The sequence below is a fragment of the Cherax quadricarinatus genome, chromosome 21 (assembly GCF_038502225.1).
Source record: "Cherax quadricarinatus isolate ZL_2023a chromosome 21, ASM3850222v1, whole genome shotgun sequence".
NCBI classification, from domain to species: Eukaryota; Metazoa; Arthropoda; class Malacostraca; order Decapoda; family Parastacidae; genus Cherax; species Cherax quadricarinatus.
In genome coordinates this window covers 9,851,280-9,870,379 of record NC_091312.1, presented here as the reverse complement: position 1 = coordinate 9,870,379, position 19,100 = coordinate 9,851,280, and the positions used below count along the sequence as shown (strand labels likewise).

Genomic DNA, 19,100 nt, shown 5'->3' with positions numbered 1-19,100 from the left:
TCGTCAAAGTTTTTTTTTTCTCATTATGCACTGTGTGCTGCAGGATTTTTTTTATACTGCGCACACTGACCACATAACCCTATACTTTCATATGTAGGCCTACCAGCTTTCTCCCACTAGATTTGAGGGCGCTAGAATTTAGGCATACTAGTACGTCAAAAACCCTGGGTCGTAAGCCGTACTAGTACGGCCGAAACCCTCAAAGGGTTAACTCTCCTCATCTTCCTTCTTCCTGAACTGTGAACCACTAGCCACTTAAAGTGGCTGCCACTGTCACTGCTGGTGACCATTTCCTCCTTACCAGCTAAATCCTTCTCACACTCACTCCCAAACTCATCTATGCAAAGCTTCAGCCTCCTATTTTTCTCCTGAAGAAGTAGAATTTCCTTCTTCAACACTTGAACCTGCCACAACTATCCTTCAACATTATTGCTACTCCTTCCTTTGCTCTAACTCTGTTAGAAAACCCTGACCTAATCCCATTTATTTCTCTCCGCTGAAACTCTCCTACCCTCCTCAGCCTTGTTTCACTTAGAACCAGGACATCTAGCTTCTTTTCATAGCATCCACAATCATTTCTTTATCATTTGCACTACAAACACGTACATTCAAACATCCAACTTTGACAGTTTTCTTCTTTTTCTTTTTAGTAGGCTATATGGGAAAAGGGGTTACTAGCCCATTGCTCCCGGCATTTTAGTTGACTTTTACAACACGCATGGCTTATGGAGGAAAGATTCTTATTCCGCTTCCCCATGGATGTGAAAGGAAAAGTAATAAGAACAAAAACTAATGCATAATATAAAATTAAAGAAACTCACATGAGTGTGTATATATAAACATGTATATGCATGTGTAGTGTGACCTAAGTGTAAGTAGAAGTAGCAAGACATGCCTGTAATCCTGCATGTTTGAGACAGAAAAAAGACACCAGTAATCCTACCATAATGTAAAACAAATACAGGTTTCTGTTTTCCACTCACTTGGCAGTATGGTAGTACCTCCCTGGGCGGTTCCTGTCTACCAACCTACTACATAATAAGTCATGTCTGTATGTTATCATGATGTATATGGTATCACTGTTGTGGACTGGCAGGCAAATATAAGTACAGTAATTGGAGTATCTTTTAAATATTATATAGTCCCACAGATTTATTTATTGTGCTGCTTGTATGTTCTTAGCATTGATATTTGACAGTCTCTTAATTATAATAAAGATTCATATTTGGAATGTTCTAACATACAATTTTAACCCCTTCAGGGTCCAAGGCCAAAATCTGAAGTGGTGCTCCAGTGTCCAAGAAATTTTGAAAAAAAAAAAATTATTTTTTCTTACAGAATTAAAGAGCATATTTTTGTGAAGGTAATAAGACAAAAAAAAATTCTGATCAGTACTTACCGAGATACAGTGCCAAGAAGTTTGTCGAAAATGATGTGGTGGCGGCAACATCGACGAATTCCACATACGCGCATTACATTATTTTGAGGTTATTGTTGTTTTTTCTTTTCTTTTCCAATTTTTTTCTATTCCTACTAACATTTGGGGCCTGAGAGACCAATACTGTATATAATGTATATATATAAACTCACTGTATTGAACACAATAACCGCACTAAAGTTATTATCATATTATTGTTTACCACTGTTGTTTATTACAATAAACATGCACAAATCCTGTATAATACTAATGTTCTATCATATATTTACATATTTACAATCACTGGGCATGGTTTTAGAACTGCTGGAGCTTGTGGAACTCCTTGAAACAAGGCACCATGCGCAGAGGCACCTTACATTCCTCACACATAAACCGAGTGTCTTTGCGTCTTTGTTCACGTCTTTTTGTTTGTGCACAGACGATGCATCTCTTCTGAGCAAATTTCTTCTGAGTTGAAGGAAGTTGTATTATGAAATGATCACCTTCCCTCCTCAAACGCTTGGGTATATCCTGAGGAATTCGAGGAGCGTGTTGTATAGCAGGTGTTGTTACCTGGTACTTCATTATGAGTTGTCTGACAACAGACAAACAAAATTCACCATACGGTGGTCTGTTGCCAGTCTTTATTTGGTACATATTATATGCACTGAGCATTGAAATGTCCATGAGATGGAAGAAAAGTTTCACGTACCACTTGTAACTCTTACGAACACAGTCAACAAAACCAATCTGCATGTCACATTTGTCAACCAAGCGCATGTTTTGTGTATAATCAATCACTGTCACTGGTTTTCGAATACGTTCATTAGTCACTCGATCAACTTTGCCACTGTCTTGCATTTCATTACAGTGAATGGTTGTCAACAATGTGACATCTCGTTTGTGATGCCACCGTAATGCCATGATGTCATTGGCAGTAAACACCTGCACGTCATCACCATGAGCACCTGCGTTGAGCCTGGGCATATGTTTACGATTAGAACGCACTGTGCCACACACATCTGTCTTGTTCACTCGCATGAAATCACTGAGTAATGAGCTTGTGTACCAGTTATTTTTTTTTTTTATTATTATCACACTGGCCGATTCCCACCAAGGCAGGGTGGCCCAAAAAAGAAAAACTTTCACCATCATTCACTCCATCACTGTCTTGCCAGAAGGGTGCTTTACACTACAGTTTTTAAACTGCAACATTAACACCCCTCCTTCAGAGTGCAGGCACTGTACTTCCCATCTCCAGGACTCAAGTCCAGCCTGCCGGTTTCCCTGAATCCCTTCATAAATGTTACTTTGCTCACACTCCAACAGCACGTCAAGTATTAAAAACCATTTGTCTCCATTCACTCCTATCAAACACGCTCATGCATGCCTGCTGGAAGTCCAAGGCCCTCGCACACAAAACCTCCTTTACCCCCTCCCTCCAACCTTTCCTAGGCCGACCCCTACCCCGCCTTCCTTCCACCACAGACTGATACACTCTTGAAGTCATTCTGTTTCGCTCCATTCTCTCTACATGTCCGAACCACCTCAACAACCCTTCCTCAGCCCTCTGGACAACAGTTTTGGTAATCCCGCACCTCCTCCTAACTTCCAAACTACGAATTCTCTGCTTTATATTCACACCACACATTGCCCTCAGACATGACATCTCCAGTTATCGGTATATAATGTATGCCCCTTACCAAGATAAGGTGCCATCATGTTTCTCACTACGTCACCTGAGATACCCAATAACATCTTGGTATCTTTCAATGTTTTACTACCCATGTATACAACAATATCCAACACCAGGCCACTGTCACAATCACAGAGTACAAACAGTTTTATACCAAAGCGTTTCCTCTTGCTCGGTATATACTGCTTGAATGACAGTCTACCTTTGAACAAAATCAAAGACTCGTCAATTACAAGATTCTTGAATGGATAAAAGTATATGCTGAACTTTTGTTTGAGATACATGAAAACATTTCTAATCTTGTATAACCTGTCACTTCTGTCAGGCCTGGTTTTGTCAGAGAAGTGCAACATACGTAAGAGTAGGATAAACCTGTTCACTGGTATGATTTCCCTGAAGACCGGGGTAGAAATTAGCCAATCTGTGGACCAGTATGCTTTTATATTATGCTTATAGACGTGAGGCATAAGCATTATTGTTGCAAAAAGCAAATACATTTCTGCAACAGTCGTCTCTTTCCACCTGTGTAGTCTTGACTGTGGTGATAAGATCGTATTTGCCATGGTGTACTCAAAATACTTATTACTTTCCCTGACAATAATTTCCATCAATGGCTGGTCAAAGAATAATTCAAAGAATTCCAGTTCATTGGCTGTGGTTCCAAGGGGACAAGTAGGTAAAATTCCACTTTGAGAATCATCAAAGTGGTGAGGCTTGGGAACAAAATTGGGATTTTGCTGCCAATCCCACATACGGTTTGCTGGTGGATACTGGACATCATAGGCTGGTTGTGCGGGTGGTTGTGGTTGTGGTGGGCTGGTGGCTGGCGCTCCGCTTTGTCCTTGAACTGATGAGTCAGCAGCGTGGGTCCCAGCGTGGCCTCGTGAGTCACGCATGGCGGTGCCACTACCATCACCACTAACACCATCCACTGATGCCTGTGGTCTATCCATGCCAAGTGTAGCCACATCATCCTCACTATCACTACCTAAAACTGGTGTTGGGCCACGGGATGTACTCCGTCCCCTGGGCACAACATAGGGTACACTACCCAAGCGCATGCGGCGGCGAACATACCGACGCTTCACTGTTGAATATAATTCCTCACTATCACTACTCGATTGATCGTCGAGCGCAATAAAATCACAGTCCACGTCACTATCATCATCATTACTGAAGTCAGAGGCCTGGCCACGCGAAAATATTAGTTTTCTCTTGCGATGAGGAACAACCGACCGTGAGTCACGAGTGCCCACACCAGAGGTAGAAGGTTGAGGATCGTCAGGGTTTTCTGCACTATTATCGATATCCTGGTCATTCTTTTTGGTCACTAACTGATCAAAGCCGTAGAATTCGTCTTCATTTCCACTTCCATCAGTGTCAGAACTATCAGATAGGAAGAGGAGAGTCCCAATTTTCCGGGGAGTGAGAGCTGACTTGCTGCAACGAGGCATGGTGAACAAGGGTAACTGAGCCGGCGTTCCCACAATGCTATGCGGGTGCCTAGATTTTTTGTTTATGGCGCACACCCACCATGCAGACCCGTTCTCTCACATGTAGGCCTATGAGCATTTTCGCGCTAAATTTGACGGCGCTAGAATTTTGGCATAGATCTACGGTTTGGACACTCAACGTAAAGCCGTTGATCTACGGGACAGACCCTGAAAGGGTTAAAACCAGTAATGGTTTTGGCTTTTTAAGAAATTCCAGCAATATTATATTTATGATGTGCAACCTTTAGAACTGAATGAAAACTTTTTAAACATTTAACTTTTGTTCACTTTAAACATCAATGACATGAATTTATTTTCAGTATTGCTGGTGAATTAAGCGAGTTCAACAGCATTGGGCTACACATTACCCAACAAATATTGCACAACCATGATGCTTCTATGTATAAGCTCTTGGGTCCATCCAATTCTGACAAAAATTCAAAGACTGTGCTTCGTTGCCTTACAGGTAAATAAAAAATCTACTGCAAAAGATGTAAGTTTGATAATTTCACTTTAATATTATTGCCTAATATTGTATAGCAGGTGCAAGGATTCCACATAAAATGACATATGGTAATAAAGCAAATATTTTTCTTAATTTTTAATAAAAATTAATTGCATTGGTAATAGGATTTGCTATTGCTGAGTCTAAGTTCAAGTAATGGTTCTATTTCACTTATAAAAAATCTCTTATTTCAATATTTTTTTTATTTCTGCATAAAAAACTTTTTTCCAAATCAGAAAAGAATAATCTTGAAGGTATGTAATAAGATGTTATGTTTAATTTTTTTAGGAATAGTGATGTTAGGAGGAGAAGCTGCAAACAAGGTATTATTAACAGTGGACTGGAAACGAGTCAATATTTCTCATGTTGTGAATCGTCAGAGCCTGCAAGATATTCGTGATGTTCGTGCTTGGTGCATCTATTTATTTCTTGCATTTCTTAATGTCCCAGATGACCCACATTGTGTTTTGAAGTTCCTGAAGAAAAAAGGTAAATGTGGCACTCTAAACTATTTTTTGGATACATAGTAATTACTGTAAGTGCTACTGGTAAATACATGTATAGTACTTTGTAAGAGTAATGCCTTAGTAGCATTGTTATCAAAATTTTTGTTTATATGCTGTATATGCCCCTAACCTTCATTTGTCATTGCTGAAATGTGAATTTGATAATTCTATGATACAGTATTAAAATTAACCCTTTGAGGGTCGACAGACCCTCTCCGAGACTTGTTCTCAGGGTCGGCCAAATTTAAAAAAAAAAATTCTTATGAAAAGATAGAGAATCTTTTCCTGATCATAATGACATCAAAAGTATGAAATTTGATGGAAAACTTACGGAATTATGCTCTCGTGAAGTTAGCGGTCTCGGCGATATTTACGCATCGGCGATTTTGCCCACTTTGAGCCCTATTTTCGGCCAATTCCACTGTATTAGTCGACAAAAACATGAATATTTCGCTAGAACTCCATTTTTTATATCAAATGAGTGCAAGAAACCACCCATTTACCAATTTCAACTATCCAGTACAGTGGACAGAATTTAGCAATTTTCCCAATTTCACACAAATTTCAAAAGATGCCAATTTCCAAATAGGGTCCAGAATAAACAAGAAAGACATTCCTGGCACTAAAATGACATTTCCTCTGTTCATTAGTCATGTCCCAAGGCCCTTCTTACATTCTTTTGCTTTCCACTTTGAATTTTAATTCTCACAAAAAATAGAAGATTTACTGTTATGCAGACTACTGCATTAGTGTAAAAAATGGTATAAATAATATTGGCGCACTTGCGAAAGAATATTAGACTCACCAGTTGACGTGTATTGGACGCTTGGCATGATTTATTTACTTTTGAACTTTGGTAAAAATCGAACATTTCTGCTACTTTGAGCTCAATTTCAAGGTACTTTTCATTGTAAAACCAGTCAAAATCATCTCAATTTCTGTAATATGTCTTCCATTCTATAAAATGAGACCAAGAAAACTAGAATACAACAATAAATACCATACGAAAATACAGTGCAAAGTCGCTGTTTTATTCCAGAAACACGGTCAAAGTTTTTTTTTTTCTCATCATGCACTGTGTGCTGCAGGATTTTTTTTTATACTGCGCACGCTGACCACATAGACCCATTCTTTCATATGTATGCCTACCAGCTTTCTTCCACTAGATTTGAGGGCGCTAGAATTTAGGCATACTAGTACGTCAAAAACCCTGGGTCGTAAGTCGTACTAGTACGGCCGAAACCCTCAAAGGGTTAATAATAAACTGAAATTCTGATATTTTTTCAGTACTGTACTAATTCTGTATGAGGTGGATTCCCACTTAACTTTTTAACTGTGACCAAAATACTAGTACATAGATGATGAGGGTGTCTGACATAGTGCACTAGTATTTAGAATTTTTTGTGCCTTCACAAATGCTACCTGGCAATAGTTGTAAAATGCCCTTAACTGTTTGGATCCCTTACAACCTCTTCATGCCCTTGAAAAAATATAAGATCAGGCAGGTCCACACAATGCATCATAAGGTAACTGCCTAACCAGCACAGGTAAACAATGAAACCAGCACCTGTTGCTCCACCACCAGTCTCCTTACCAGCAAACAGGGTGTTGATCTGAAAAGTGGATGCCTCATTCATTCCAAGTGCTTCACATTTCATGATACTAGCAGAGGAATTAAGCTAAAAAAAACACACTTCACAGAAATCTGCATGGTGTGCTTTTGCACACTATGTAAAAGCACAGTGTAGCTTATTTCCATGTTTTGAGGAGTATTACACCATGAAATAATTGTGATATAAGATTTCCTGGTAAATATAACTTTTTTTTTGTTTTTTCTCTCTCAACAAGTCTGCCGTCTCCCACCGAGGCAGGGTGACCCAAAAAAGATTTTGAAGGCACACAGGACATACAGAAGTTACATTATGCTTACATAACCCAGGATATTCTCTCAAACCTAGGATTTTTTTTTAACACACTGCCCATCTCCCACCGAGGTAGGTTGACCCAAAAATGAATAAACACTTTCACCATCACACGCTCCCTCACTGTCTTGCCATTGACATACCAATACTGCAGTTCAAAACTGCAAAAATCCCCACCCCTCTTTCAGAATGCAGGCATTGTACTTCCTACCTCCAAGACTCACGTCTGGCTACCTGGTTTCCCAGAATCCCTTCATAAATGTTACTTTGCTCATGCTCCAACAGCACGTTAATTTATAAAAACCACTTTCCTCCAATCACTCCTAACACACACACACACGTTTGCTGGATATCTAAGCCCTTCTCACAAATTTTCCTCTACCCTCCCCTTCAGTCATTCCTAGCATGACCTGTACTCCACCTTCCCTCCAGTACAGATTTATAAGAACATAAGAAAGGAGGAACACTGCAAGAGGCCTGCTGGCCCATACTAGGCAGGTCCTTTACAATTCATCCCACTAACAAAACATTTGCCCAACCCAATTTTCAATGCCACCCAAGAAATAAGCTCTGATGTGAAAGTCCCACTCAAATCCAACCCCTCCCACTCATGTACTTATCCAACCTAGATTTGAAACTACCCAAAGTCCCAGCCTCAATAACCCAACTAGGTAGACTGTTCCACTCATCAACTACCCTATTTCCAAACCAATACTTTCCTATGTCCTTTCTAAATCTAAACTTATCTAATTTAAATCCATTACTGCGGGTTCTCTCTTGGAGAGACATCCTCAAGACCTTATTAATATCCCCTTTATTAATACCTATCTTCCACTTATACACTTCGATCAGGTCTCCCCTCATTCTTCGTCTAACAAGTGAATGTAACTTAAGAGTCTTCAATCTTTCTTCATAAGGAAGATTTCTAATGCTATGTATTAATTTAGTCATCCTACGCTGAATGTTTTCTAACGAATTTATGTCCATTCTGTAATATGGAGACCAGAACTGAGCTGCATAATCTAGGTGAGGCCTTACTAATGATGTATAAAGCTGCAGTATGACCTCTGGACTTCTGTTGCTTACACTTCTTGATATAAATCCCAGTAATCTATTTGCCTTATTACGTACGCTTAGGCATTGCTGTCTTGGTTTAAGGTTGCTGCTCACCATAACCCCCAAGTCCTTTTCGCAATCTGTATGGCTAAGTTCTACATCATTTAACTTATAAGTACTAGGGTTATGGGCACTCCCAAGCTTCAGAACCTTGCATTTATCTACATTGAACTGCATCTGCCACTTTTCTGACCAAGAATAGAGTTTGTTTAAATCCTCCTGAAGTTCCATAACATCTACGTTTGAATCAATTATCCTACCTATCTTTGTGTCATCGGCAAATATGCCCTCCAAGCCATCCTATTTTGTTTCATCCTCTCTAAATGTCTGAACCGCATCAGCAACCCCCCTTTCTGCCCTCTGGATAATACTTTTAACAATCCTGCACCTCCTAATCTCCAGTCTTCAAATTCTCAGTCTTCAAATTCTCTGCATAATATTCACACCACACATTGCCCTCAGACATGACATCTCCACTGCCTCCAGCCTCCTCCTCCTCCAACCTTGGTGAGAGATAGCCAGTGTGTTGAAAAAAATTATCATTCACCATTACTGCTGTTCCTTCCTTAGCTCTAATTCTCTCAGATACACCTGACCTAATCCCATATATTTCTCCCCACTAAAGATTACCTACCCCTTTCAGCTTTGTTTTGTTTAGACCCTGGACATCTAGTTTCTTTCCATTCATAGCATTCACAGTCAACTTTCTGATGTTCTATACTACATCCATGCCCATTCAAACATCCCAGTTTTAAAAAGTTGTTCTTTTTGAATTTAGTAATTAAATACAGAAGGGGTTATGAGCCCCTTGCTCTCAGCATTTTAGTATTAATTTTATAGCATGTATAGCTTACTAGGGAAGGAATCCTCTCTATTTGCCCATGGGGATAATATAAGAACAGGAATTATTAAGAAAGCAGAAGACACTTTAGATGGGTGTGTATACACATACATGTACGTACCTGTATGTTTAGTTTGAAATAAAATTGCACACATTTGGTAGGATGGTAGTACTTCTCTAGGTGGTTGCTGTCTACCAGCCTGCTGATAATTTCACTGGACCTGCCAATATTTTACATAAAAGTTTATTGGTATATATTTTCTACCTTATTTTTTTTTTCTTATTTTAATAAGTTTTAGACAATTCTTTTATGTTTCTGGCTAATCTTACTTATAACTTTTCCAGATTTGTTGTCTGCTATTTTTCCTGGTCTTGTGTGGGATCCATGTGAGAGAGTCATCAATGTCTTGAAGGTTTTGCAAGAAAAAGTACTACTTAATCCTAATGTCAGTAAGACATTGAAAATGAATATTTTTACACCCATTACATCTAAGCCTCTTCTAGACTTGTATGACTGGATGGGACCAATAGGAAAAATGGCTGAAGGCAACAGTGTACTCGAAATGGATATTCAGATTGTAGAAGACATTCAGAGAGAGAGATCTCAGATCAAAGACATGTTACAAAAATTTCTGCTTACTCTGTACTCTGCAAAATATGGAATTGTTTTCACTGGAAATCTTCAGTATGGAGAAAATAACCCAAATAACATGCATATATTTAATGCGGTGTCTATGATGAAGACACCCTGGGAAAATCCTGAGGGGCGTGAGCTGATAAGTTGTGTTTTAGGAACCTGCCCCGATCTTTTGATGACTTATCTACTGTCTATCAAGGATGTTTTCTCACCAAGCCCCACACAGGCATACATTAACCTTGTTGACATGTTGGTGCAAATAATTGAACACCAGAAACCTTGGAAAAACATGAACACAAAAGGTTTAGAAGGAGTGTTGGCATTACTTTTGCCACAACCTTTAGACCATCAGTTACTCCAGTCACTTGTGGAATCTTGTTACAAAACATTAAGACACTCTGGACTGAAGCTAGTACTTGCTATTCTTTCCAAGACCAAAGAAACTATAGAGAATATTTTAAAGAATAAGTCACTTTCTCAGCAGGTCAAGCAGCAGACTCAGAGAGAATTAATAGAAGCAGTTTTTAAAATTCAGATGACTGTGGATAGCATTATTCATTGCTGGAATATTGCTACGGGCCAAGAGGTACCAGATATCCAAACTGATGAAAATAGAATGATTCAAAGTGAAACTGCTGACCCAGTTCCGGCCATTATCGAACTCTTAACAATTGTAAAGGTCTTGACTTACTACTCTGAACTATTACCAAATCAAACTCTCCATAAAGCCATCAATCCTCTGGAGATGCTGCAGACTGCACGTGTCTTACCGTGTGAAGATGTCAACTGTGTAACAAATGTTAAAGCCAAGTTAGAACTACAGGTTTTGTGCTTAGGTTTCTTAGAATGTAGCATATACAGTGAAGATCTTCCAACAGATAGCTCCTTGAGTATGGATGGGCAGATTAAGCAAATGGATAAAGATGCCATATATCAGTTAATATGTATGTATGCTCAGTCAAAGGAAGAATTTGTAGTTAATGAAAATGAATCAGTAATGCTTTCTGTTGCAGATAAGTGCCTGGATATACTATCAAATTTCCTTGTTAAAGTAGGACTTTCTTTTCATTATAATAGCGATATCAAAATTTGGTTGAGATGTATCTCGAGTACTGGTATAGTAAAGCTCTCTATTTTTTTAACTCAAATAATTCAGAAAACTGTCTCATCCCTTAGTCACTATACAGATCTTCTTGTTGAATTAGGAACCAAGCATCACTTAAATACAAACAATCTTGGCCAGATATATTCTTTCATGAGAGAACTTGAAGCAGTGGAAGTTGTTGACAATGAAGATATTGCTGCACACTCCATTTCACCACCATTCTCTCGTTTGATTCTTGCTGCAGTTGATTTACTTGGAAGTTACCCAGATTCAGAATACATTCAGTATTTTTCAAGTGTAATAAATGATTACCTTCATTCCATGAGTGACCCAGGTTTTATAGCAGATATACTTCTGCAAAATGAAAACATTTTGACTTCAGATTTGCAAGATTATCTCAGGTGTTTATTTAAAGAACCAAAATACAGAAAAGATAAATATTCAAGCTCCATTGAATGTGTTGAAAAAGCAGGTTTATCTGAGATTCTAAAATATATGTTTATGAGTCACAATTGGTCATATGTGGAGTCATTGTTGCTCAAAGGAAACAAATTTAAAGAATTAATGGCAAAAACAGATATTGATTTGATTGTCTCACAGCTCCTCCTCTACCTATACCTAGACTCAAACACAGAGAAGAGTGGAACTAAGATTGTGAAAAAATATATATATATAATAAAGCACATGAGCACTGTTCTTGAGAATGATGGTGCTGAGCAGGTCATCCAAATTGTTTTGGAGCACCCTTATATTTTAGCAAACTACAAACCATTTTCTAGTAAGAAATCTCCAGTTACCGAATTAGCCCAGGAATTTATTAAATTAGCGCTAGAGGAGCATTTTAAACTTGCACCCAAATCATGTTTGTATTTTGAAAAAATTGTGAAAGATATTAAAATAGAAGTAGCTAATGTAGATACTAGTGTTGATTTTTGGAATCCCTTGGCACCATTCATATTATCAAAAAAATCACTTGTAAGCTATGAAGCAATTGAAAAGTTACTAGTGATTTGCCTTGAAGCCCCAAGCCAAACATGTTCTCTAGATACTTTAATTCTTGAGCTGATAAACCTTTTAATAAAATCAACAAGTGCTAAAAGGAAATGTGCAACCCAATCAGTACAACTCATGCTTGCAAGATTTTTAGACTGGAGCAAGAGTAGCAGTCACACTGCTACACAGGAGAGAATTCTGAAAGATCTTGAGAAGCTCCTCACTCTCACCTTGAAAGTAGATGTTGCCTTCCATCTTAGTCCAGGTGAGTATTATCATTATGCAGACTATTTACTTTGGTTTTTTAAATTCCTAATTGCTGTTTATATATTTTTTTTTTTTTCAACAAGTCGGCCGTCTCCCACCGAGGCAGGGTGACCCAAAAAAGAAAGAAAATCCCCAAAAAGAAAATGCTTTCATCATCATTCAACACTTTCACCACACTCACACATTATCACTGTTTTTGCAGAGGTGCTCAGAATACAATAGTTTAGAAGCATATACGTATAAAGATACACAACATATCCCTCAAAACTGCCAATATCCCAAACCCCTCCTTTAAGGTGCAGGCATTGTACTTTCCATTTCCAGGACTCAAGTCCGACTATATGAAAATAACCGGTTTCCCTGAATCCCTTCACTGAATATTACCCTGCTCACACTCCAACAGATCGTCAGGTCCCAAGTACCATTCGTCTCCATTCACTCCTATCTAACATGCTCACGCACGCTTGCTGGAAGTCCAAGCCCCTCGCCCACAAAACCTCCTTTACCCCCTCTCTCCAACCCTTTCGAGGACGACCCCTACCTCGCCTTCCTTCCCCTATAGATTTATATGCTCTCCATGTCATTCTACTTTGATCCATTCTCTCTAAATGATCAAACCACCTCAGCAACCCCTCTTCTGCCCTCTGACTAATACTTTTATTTACTCCACACCTTTTCCTAATTTCCACACTCCAAATTTTCTGCATATTTACACCACACATTGCCCTTAGACAGGATATCTCCACTGCCTCCAACCGTCTCCTCGCTGCTGCATTTACCACCCAAGCTTCACATCCATATAAGAGTGTTGGTACTACTATACTTTCATACATTCCCTTCTTTGCCTCTATAGATAATGTTTTTTGACTCCACATATACCTCAACGCACCACTCGCCTTTTTTTCCTCATCAATTCTATGATTAACCTCATCCTTCATTAATCCATCTGCCGACACGCCAACTCCCAAGTATCTGAAAACATTCACTTCTTCCATACTCCTCCTCCCCAATTTGATATCCAATTTTTCTTTATCTAAATCATTTGATACCCTCATCACCTTACTCTTTTCTATGTTCACTTTCAACTTTCTACCTTTACACACCTTCCCAAACTTATCCACTAAACTTTGCAATTTTTCTTTAGAATCTCCCATAAGCACAGTATCATCAACAAAAAGTAACCGTGTTAATTCCCATTTTGAATTTGATTCCCCATAATTTAATCCCACCCCTCTCCCGAACACCCTAGCATTTACTTCTTTTACAACCCCTCTATAAATGTATTAAACAACCATGGTGACATAACACACCCCTGTCTAAGACCTACTTTTACCAGGAAGTAGTCTCCCTCTCTTCTACACACCCTAACCTGAGCCTCACTATCCTCATAAAAACTCTTTACAGCATTTAGTAACTTACCACCTATTCCATATACTTGCAACATCTGCCACATTGCTCCCCTACCCACTCTATCATATGCCTTTTCTAAATCCATAAATGCAATAATAACTTACCTACCTTTATCTAAATACTGTTCACATATATGCTTCAATGTAAACACTTGATCTACACATCCCCTACCCACTCTGAATCCTCCATGCTCATCCGCAATCCTACATTCTGTCTTATCTCTAATTCTTTCAATTATAACCCTACCGTACACTTTTCCTGGTATACTCAATAAACTTATTCCTCTATAATTTTTACAATCTCTTTTGTCCCCTTTACCTTTATATAAAGGGACTATACATGCTCTCCGCCAATCCCTAGGTACCTTCCCCTCTTTCATACATTTATTAAACAAAAGTACCAACCACTCCAACACTATATCCCCCCTGCTTTTAACATTTCTGTCATGATGCCATCAGTTCCAGCTGCTTTACCCCCTTTCATTCTACGTAATGCCTCACGTACCTCCCCCACACTTACATTCTGCTCTTCTTTACTCCTAAAAGATGGTATACCTCCCTGACCAGTGCATGAAATTACCGCCTCCCTTTCTTCCTCAACATTTAAAAGTTCCTCAAAATATTCTCGCCATCTACCTAATACCTCACTCTCCCCATCTACTAACTCCCCTACTCCATTCTTAACTGACAAATCCATACGTTCCCTAGGCTTTCTTAACTTGTTTAACTCACTCCAAATTTTTTTCTTATTTTCATTAAAATTTCTTGACAGTGCCTCTCCCACTCTATCATCTGCTCTCCTTTTGCACTCTCTCACCACTCTTCACCTTTCTTTTACTCTCCATATACTCTGCTCTTCTTATAACACTTCTGCTTTGTAAAAACCTCTCATAAGCTAACTTTTTCTCTTTTATCACACCCTTTACTTCATCATTCCACCAATCACTCCTCTTTCCTCCTGCCCCCACCCTCCTATAACCACAAACTTCTGCCCCACATTCTAATACTGCATCTTTATTTTAACTTAGTTTGGTATGTATGCTGGCTAGGTTACAATTGGACATATGTATACTGGTTAGGTGTGCCTCTTTTCTAGTTTTTCATTGTGCTGTTTTTTACCTGTGATTTTTTTTTTACCTACTGTACCTTTTGTGCAGTGATACTGATTTTGTCATTGTCAGTAGTGTGCTTTGTATCAGTTATATTTGCAATATTGTGATATTATGGAAAATGTATTTAACCCCTAACTAAAGTTACACTAGTCAATGTTGTTTTCAAGAATTAGTGTGATTTCAACAGTAGAATTATAATTAAGAGCTTGGCCAAATTATTCTCTGCATGCATACTGGCAACCATGCTTTTTTTAATAAAGTATGTATATTTTTTAATACACAGTTTGATCACAATCTTTTTTTTTTTTTTTCAAGTATATGTAAAAAAGAAACTATTATGATGAGCATAATATCTGTAGACAAATAACCCGCAAATAAGACTGAAACTTATGATGACGTTATGGCCTGAATTGAATCATTAACTAGTCACTAATTAATGATCCAGGTTGGGCCAGAACATGGTCTTAAGTTTCAGTCTTTTATGTGCAGGTTATTTGTGTATTGTTCCAGTCATGATATTGTGCCTTTTTTAGTCTTATTATCTGTAGGAAACAAAATTTCTTTATACTTAAAAACTTTCATTTTTTATATTTTTTAGATGAGATGAAGTGCCTTGCCTCTGCTCAGCCACCATGTGCTGCTTTGTGTTGTCACTTGGTGAGACTACACCCTCCCCATGGTGTTGTACTTGCAAAGTATCTTAAAAGACATAGAACAATCTTACCAGCTCAGGCTTCCCTTTTAGCAATGCTTTTGGAGAAGGAAGAATGTCTTTCTACAGCAGAGGCAGCTCTTGCAAAGGTGGCTGATGTTATTAAGATGTGGGCTCTTGATATGGATGGTGATGATGATGATGATGATGATACAACAGGCAAACTTCTTGCTCTTGCTTTAAAAAAGGGCATGATTGGTAGGTGCTGTCTAATTACTGGTAAATCTTGACACAGTTTAATTTCATATTTTTTATCCATTTCTTTTAGTTATAAGTTTAATTTCATATTTTTTATCCATTTTTGTAGTTATAAGTACAGATGACATATGTATGGCTCCAAAGCAAGGACTTCAACTTAAAAATTCATGATTCATTATTTAAACTAAAAACTCAGTATAGTTATAAAAGTTAAAAATAATATTTTCAGTTAATAAAAATGTTACTCAAATGGGGGATCATTTGAATTGTGTTGTCTGCACACTTCTGGCAGGACAGTTGTAGATGGTGAATGAATTTCATGTTTTTTCCTTGTCACCCCCACCTAGGTGGGAAATGGCCAGTGTGTTATAACAAGCAATTTTTTTAATTTTTGTCAGAATATTAACAAAGACATGTTTTGATTTTAAATACTGGACTGTATTTCATCTTCATTAGTTATGTTTCATTGTATTATTTTAAATTTAAATTTTTATTCTTTTAACCTGATATAATTGGGACACAAAATTGTTCCAGAATTAGTTGTTTAAGAACAGATCTTCATCTTTCTGTATATTTTCAGCCATAAGACAAGGAAAAGGTAGACTTGAAATCCCAAAAACTCATTATTTTGCTTAGTTTCTATAGTAAGTCATGGAGGTTGGGAGGGGAGGGACTTTTAGTCCCAAGAAATATTATTAATTTTGAACATGAATCAGTTATTTTAGCTATGTTTAAGAAGTTTCTGGGTAAGTGAACAGAAACACCATCATTGCATTCAATCCCATTCATCATTCACATACATACAAGTGCAAGGATCACCAGTGTTACACACACATGTAAAAATCACCAGCCATACATTATTGTACAGTATTCTGGAAATGTTAGTTGTGGTGGGATGAGGAAAGTTGGAGGAAAGAGTATCTTCTTTCAACAAACCAGCCGTATCCCACAGAAGCAGGGTGGCCCAAAAAGAAAAACAAAAGTTTCTCTTTTTAACTTTAGTAATGTATACAGAAGACATTACTAGTCCCTTGCTCCCTAGATGATTTTTTTTTTTTTCAACAAGTTGGCCGTCTCCCACCGAGGCAGGGTGACCCAAAAAAGAAAGAAAATCCCCAAAAAGAAAATACTTTCATCATCATTCAACACTTTCACCACATTCACACATTACCTCTGTTTTTGCAGAGGTGCTCAGAATACAACAGTTTAGAAGCATACACATATAAAGATACACAGCATATCCCTCCAAACTGCCAATATCCCAAACCCCTCCTTTAAAGTGCAGGCATTGTACTTCCCATTTCCAGGACTCAAGTCCGACTATATGAAAATAACCAGTTTCCCTGAATCCCTTCACTAAATATTACCCTGCTCACACTCCAACAGATCGTCAGGTCCCAAGTACCATTCGTCTCCATTCACTCCTATCTAACACGCTCGCGCACGCTTGCTGGAAGTCCAAACCCCTCGCCCACAAAACCTCCTTTACCCTTTCTCTCCAACCCTTTCGAGGACGACCCCTACCCCGCCTTCCTTCCCCTATAGATTTATATGCTTTCCATGTCAATCTACTTTGATCCATTCTCTCTAAATGACCAAACCACCTCAACAACCCCTCTTCTGCCCTCTGACTAATACTTTTGTTAACTCCACACCTTTTCCTAATTTCCACACTCCGAATTTTCTGCATAATATTTACACCACACATTGCCCTTAAGCAGGACATCTCCACTGCCTCCAACCGTCTCCTCGCTGCTGCATTTACCACCCAAGCTTCACACCCATATAAGAGTGTTGGTACTACTATACTTTCATACATTCCCTTCTTTGCCTCCATAGATAACGTTTTTTGACTCCGCATATACCTCAACGCACCACTCACCTTTTTTCCCTCATCAATTCTATGATTAACCTCATCCTTCATAAATCCATCCGCCGACACGTCAACTCCCAAGTATCTGAAAACATTCACTTCTTCCATACTCCTCCTCCCCGATTTGATATCCAATTTTTCTTTATCTAAATCATTTGATACCCTCATCACCTTACTCTTTTCTATGTTCACTTTCAACTTTCTACCTTTACACACATTCCCAAACTCATCCACTAACCTTTGCAATTTTTCTTTAGAATCTCCCATAAGCACAGTATCATCAGCAAAAAGTAACTGTGTCAATTCCCATTTTGAATTTGATTCCCCAAAATTTAATCCCACCCCTCTCCCGAACACCCTAGCATTTACTTCCTTTACAACCCCATCTATAAATATATTAAACAACCATGGTGACATTACACATCCCTGTCTAAGACCTACTTTTACCGGGAAGTAGTCTCCCTCTTTTCTACACACCCTAACCTGAGCCTCACTATCCTCATAAAAACTCCTTACAGCATTTAATAACTTACCACCTATTCCATATACTTGCAACATCTGCCACATTGCTCCTCTATCCACTCTATCATATGCCTTTTCTAAATCTATAAATGCAATAAAAACTTCCCTACCTTTATCTAAATGCTGTTCACATATATGCTTCAATGTAAACACTTGATCTACACATCCCCTACCCACTCTGAAACCTCCTTGCTCATCCGCAATCCTACATTCTGTCTTACCTCTAATTCTTTCAATTATAACCCTACCGTACACTTTTCCTGGTATACTCAGTAAACTTATTCCTCTATAATTTTTACAGTCTCTTTTGTCCCCTTTCCCTTTATATAAAGGGACTATACATGTTCTCCGCCAATCCCTAGGTACCTTCCCCTCTTTCATACATTTATTAAACAAAAGTACCAGGTACCTAGATGAATATCAACATATAATATTAGATTCTTTTTGCTTCATTGACTGTCTCCCTCCAGCATAGGGCAATCTGTCTTGCCAGAAGTGTACTGACATCACAATTTGGAAGACTGAAATATCACTACCCCTCCTTCAGAGTAAGGGCATTACCCTTCCCACTTTGAGGACTTAAGTTTGGCTAATCAATTTACCTGAATCCCTTCATAAATGTTACCCTGCTCTTGCTCTGACAGTACATCAAGCATTAAAAATCACTTGTTTGTTTCCACTCACTTTGCTCTAACTCTCATAAAAGCTTACTGGATGCTGAAGCCTCTAACAGTCAATCACTGTAACTCCCTCTAACAGTTCCTGAAATGTACCCT

At 38.4% G+C, this 19,100-nt stretch overlaps 1 protein-coding gene and 1 long non-coding RNA gene across 3 annotated transcripts in view; one reads left to right on the top strand and one right to left on the bottom strand.

Moving 5' to 3' along the window:
• LOC128689077 (nucleolar pre-ribosomal-associated protein 1) overlaps positions 1–19,100 on the top strand; it is a 144,739-nt gene that overhangs the window by 34,180 nt on the left and 91,459 nt on the right. Inside the window, exons 1-5 of one of the 2 annotated variants that reach the window (XM_070087208.1) lie at positions 1,272–1,487; positions 4,927–5,072; positions 5,400–5,600; positions 9,842–12,496; positions 15,618–15,929. In XM_070087208.1, coding sequence (XP_069943309.1) covers positions 5,006–5,072; positions 5,400–5,600; positions 9,842–12,496; positions 15,618–15,929 — 3,235 coding nt within the window. In that variant the 5' untranslated portion in view covers positions 1,272–1,487; positions 4,927–5,005. Of the gene's footprint in view, positions 1–1,271; positions 1,488–4,926; positions 5,073–5,399; positions 5,601–9,841; positions 12,497–15,617; positions 15,930–19,100 lie in introns of those variants that run through there. The other variant, XM_070087207.1, reaches the window with a different exon arrangement.
• Positions 5,452–19,100, bottom strand: part of LOC128689078 (uncharacterized) — a 100,099-nt gene continuing 86,450 nt past the window's right edge. Inside the window, exons 2-3 of the long non-coding RNA XR_008407109.2 lie at positions 9,618–9,717; positions 5,452–5,587 (exon numbers count right to left, since the gene is read on the bottom strand). This is a non-coding gene — a long non-coding RNA (uncharacterized lncRNA). The remainder of the gene's footprint in view (positions 5,588–9,617; positions 9,718–19,100) is intronic.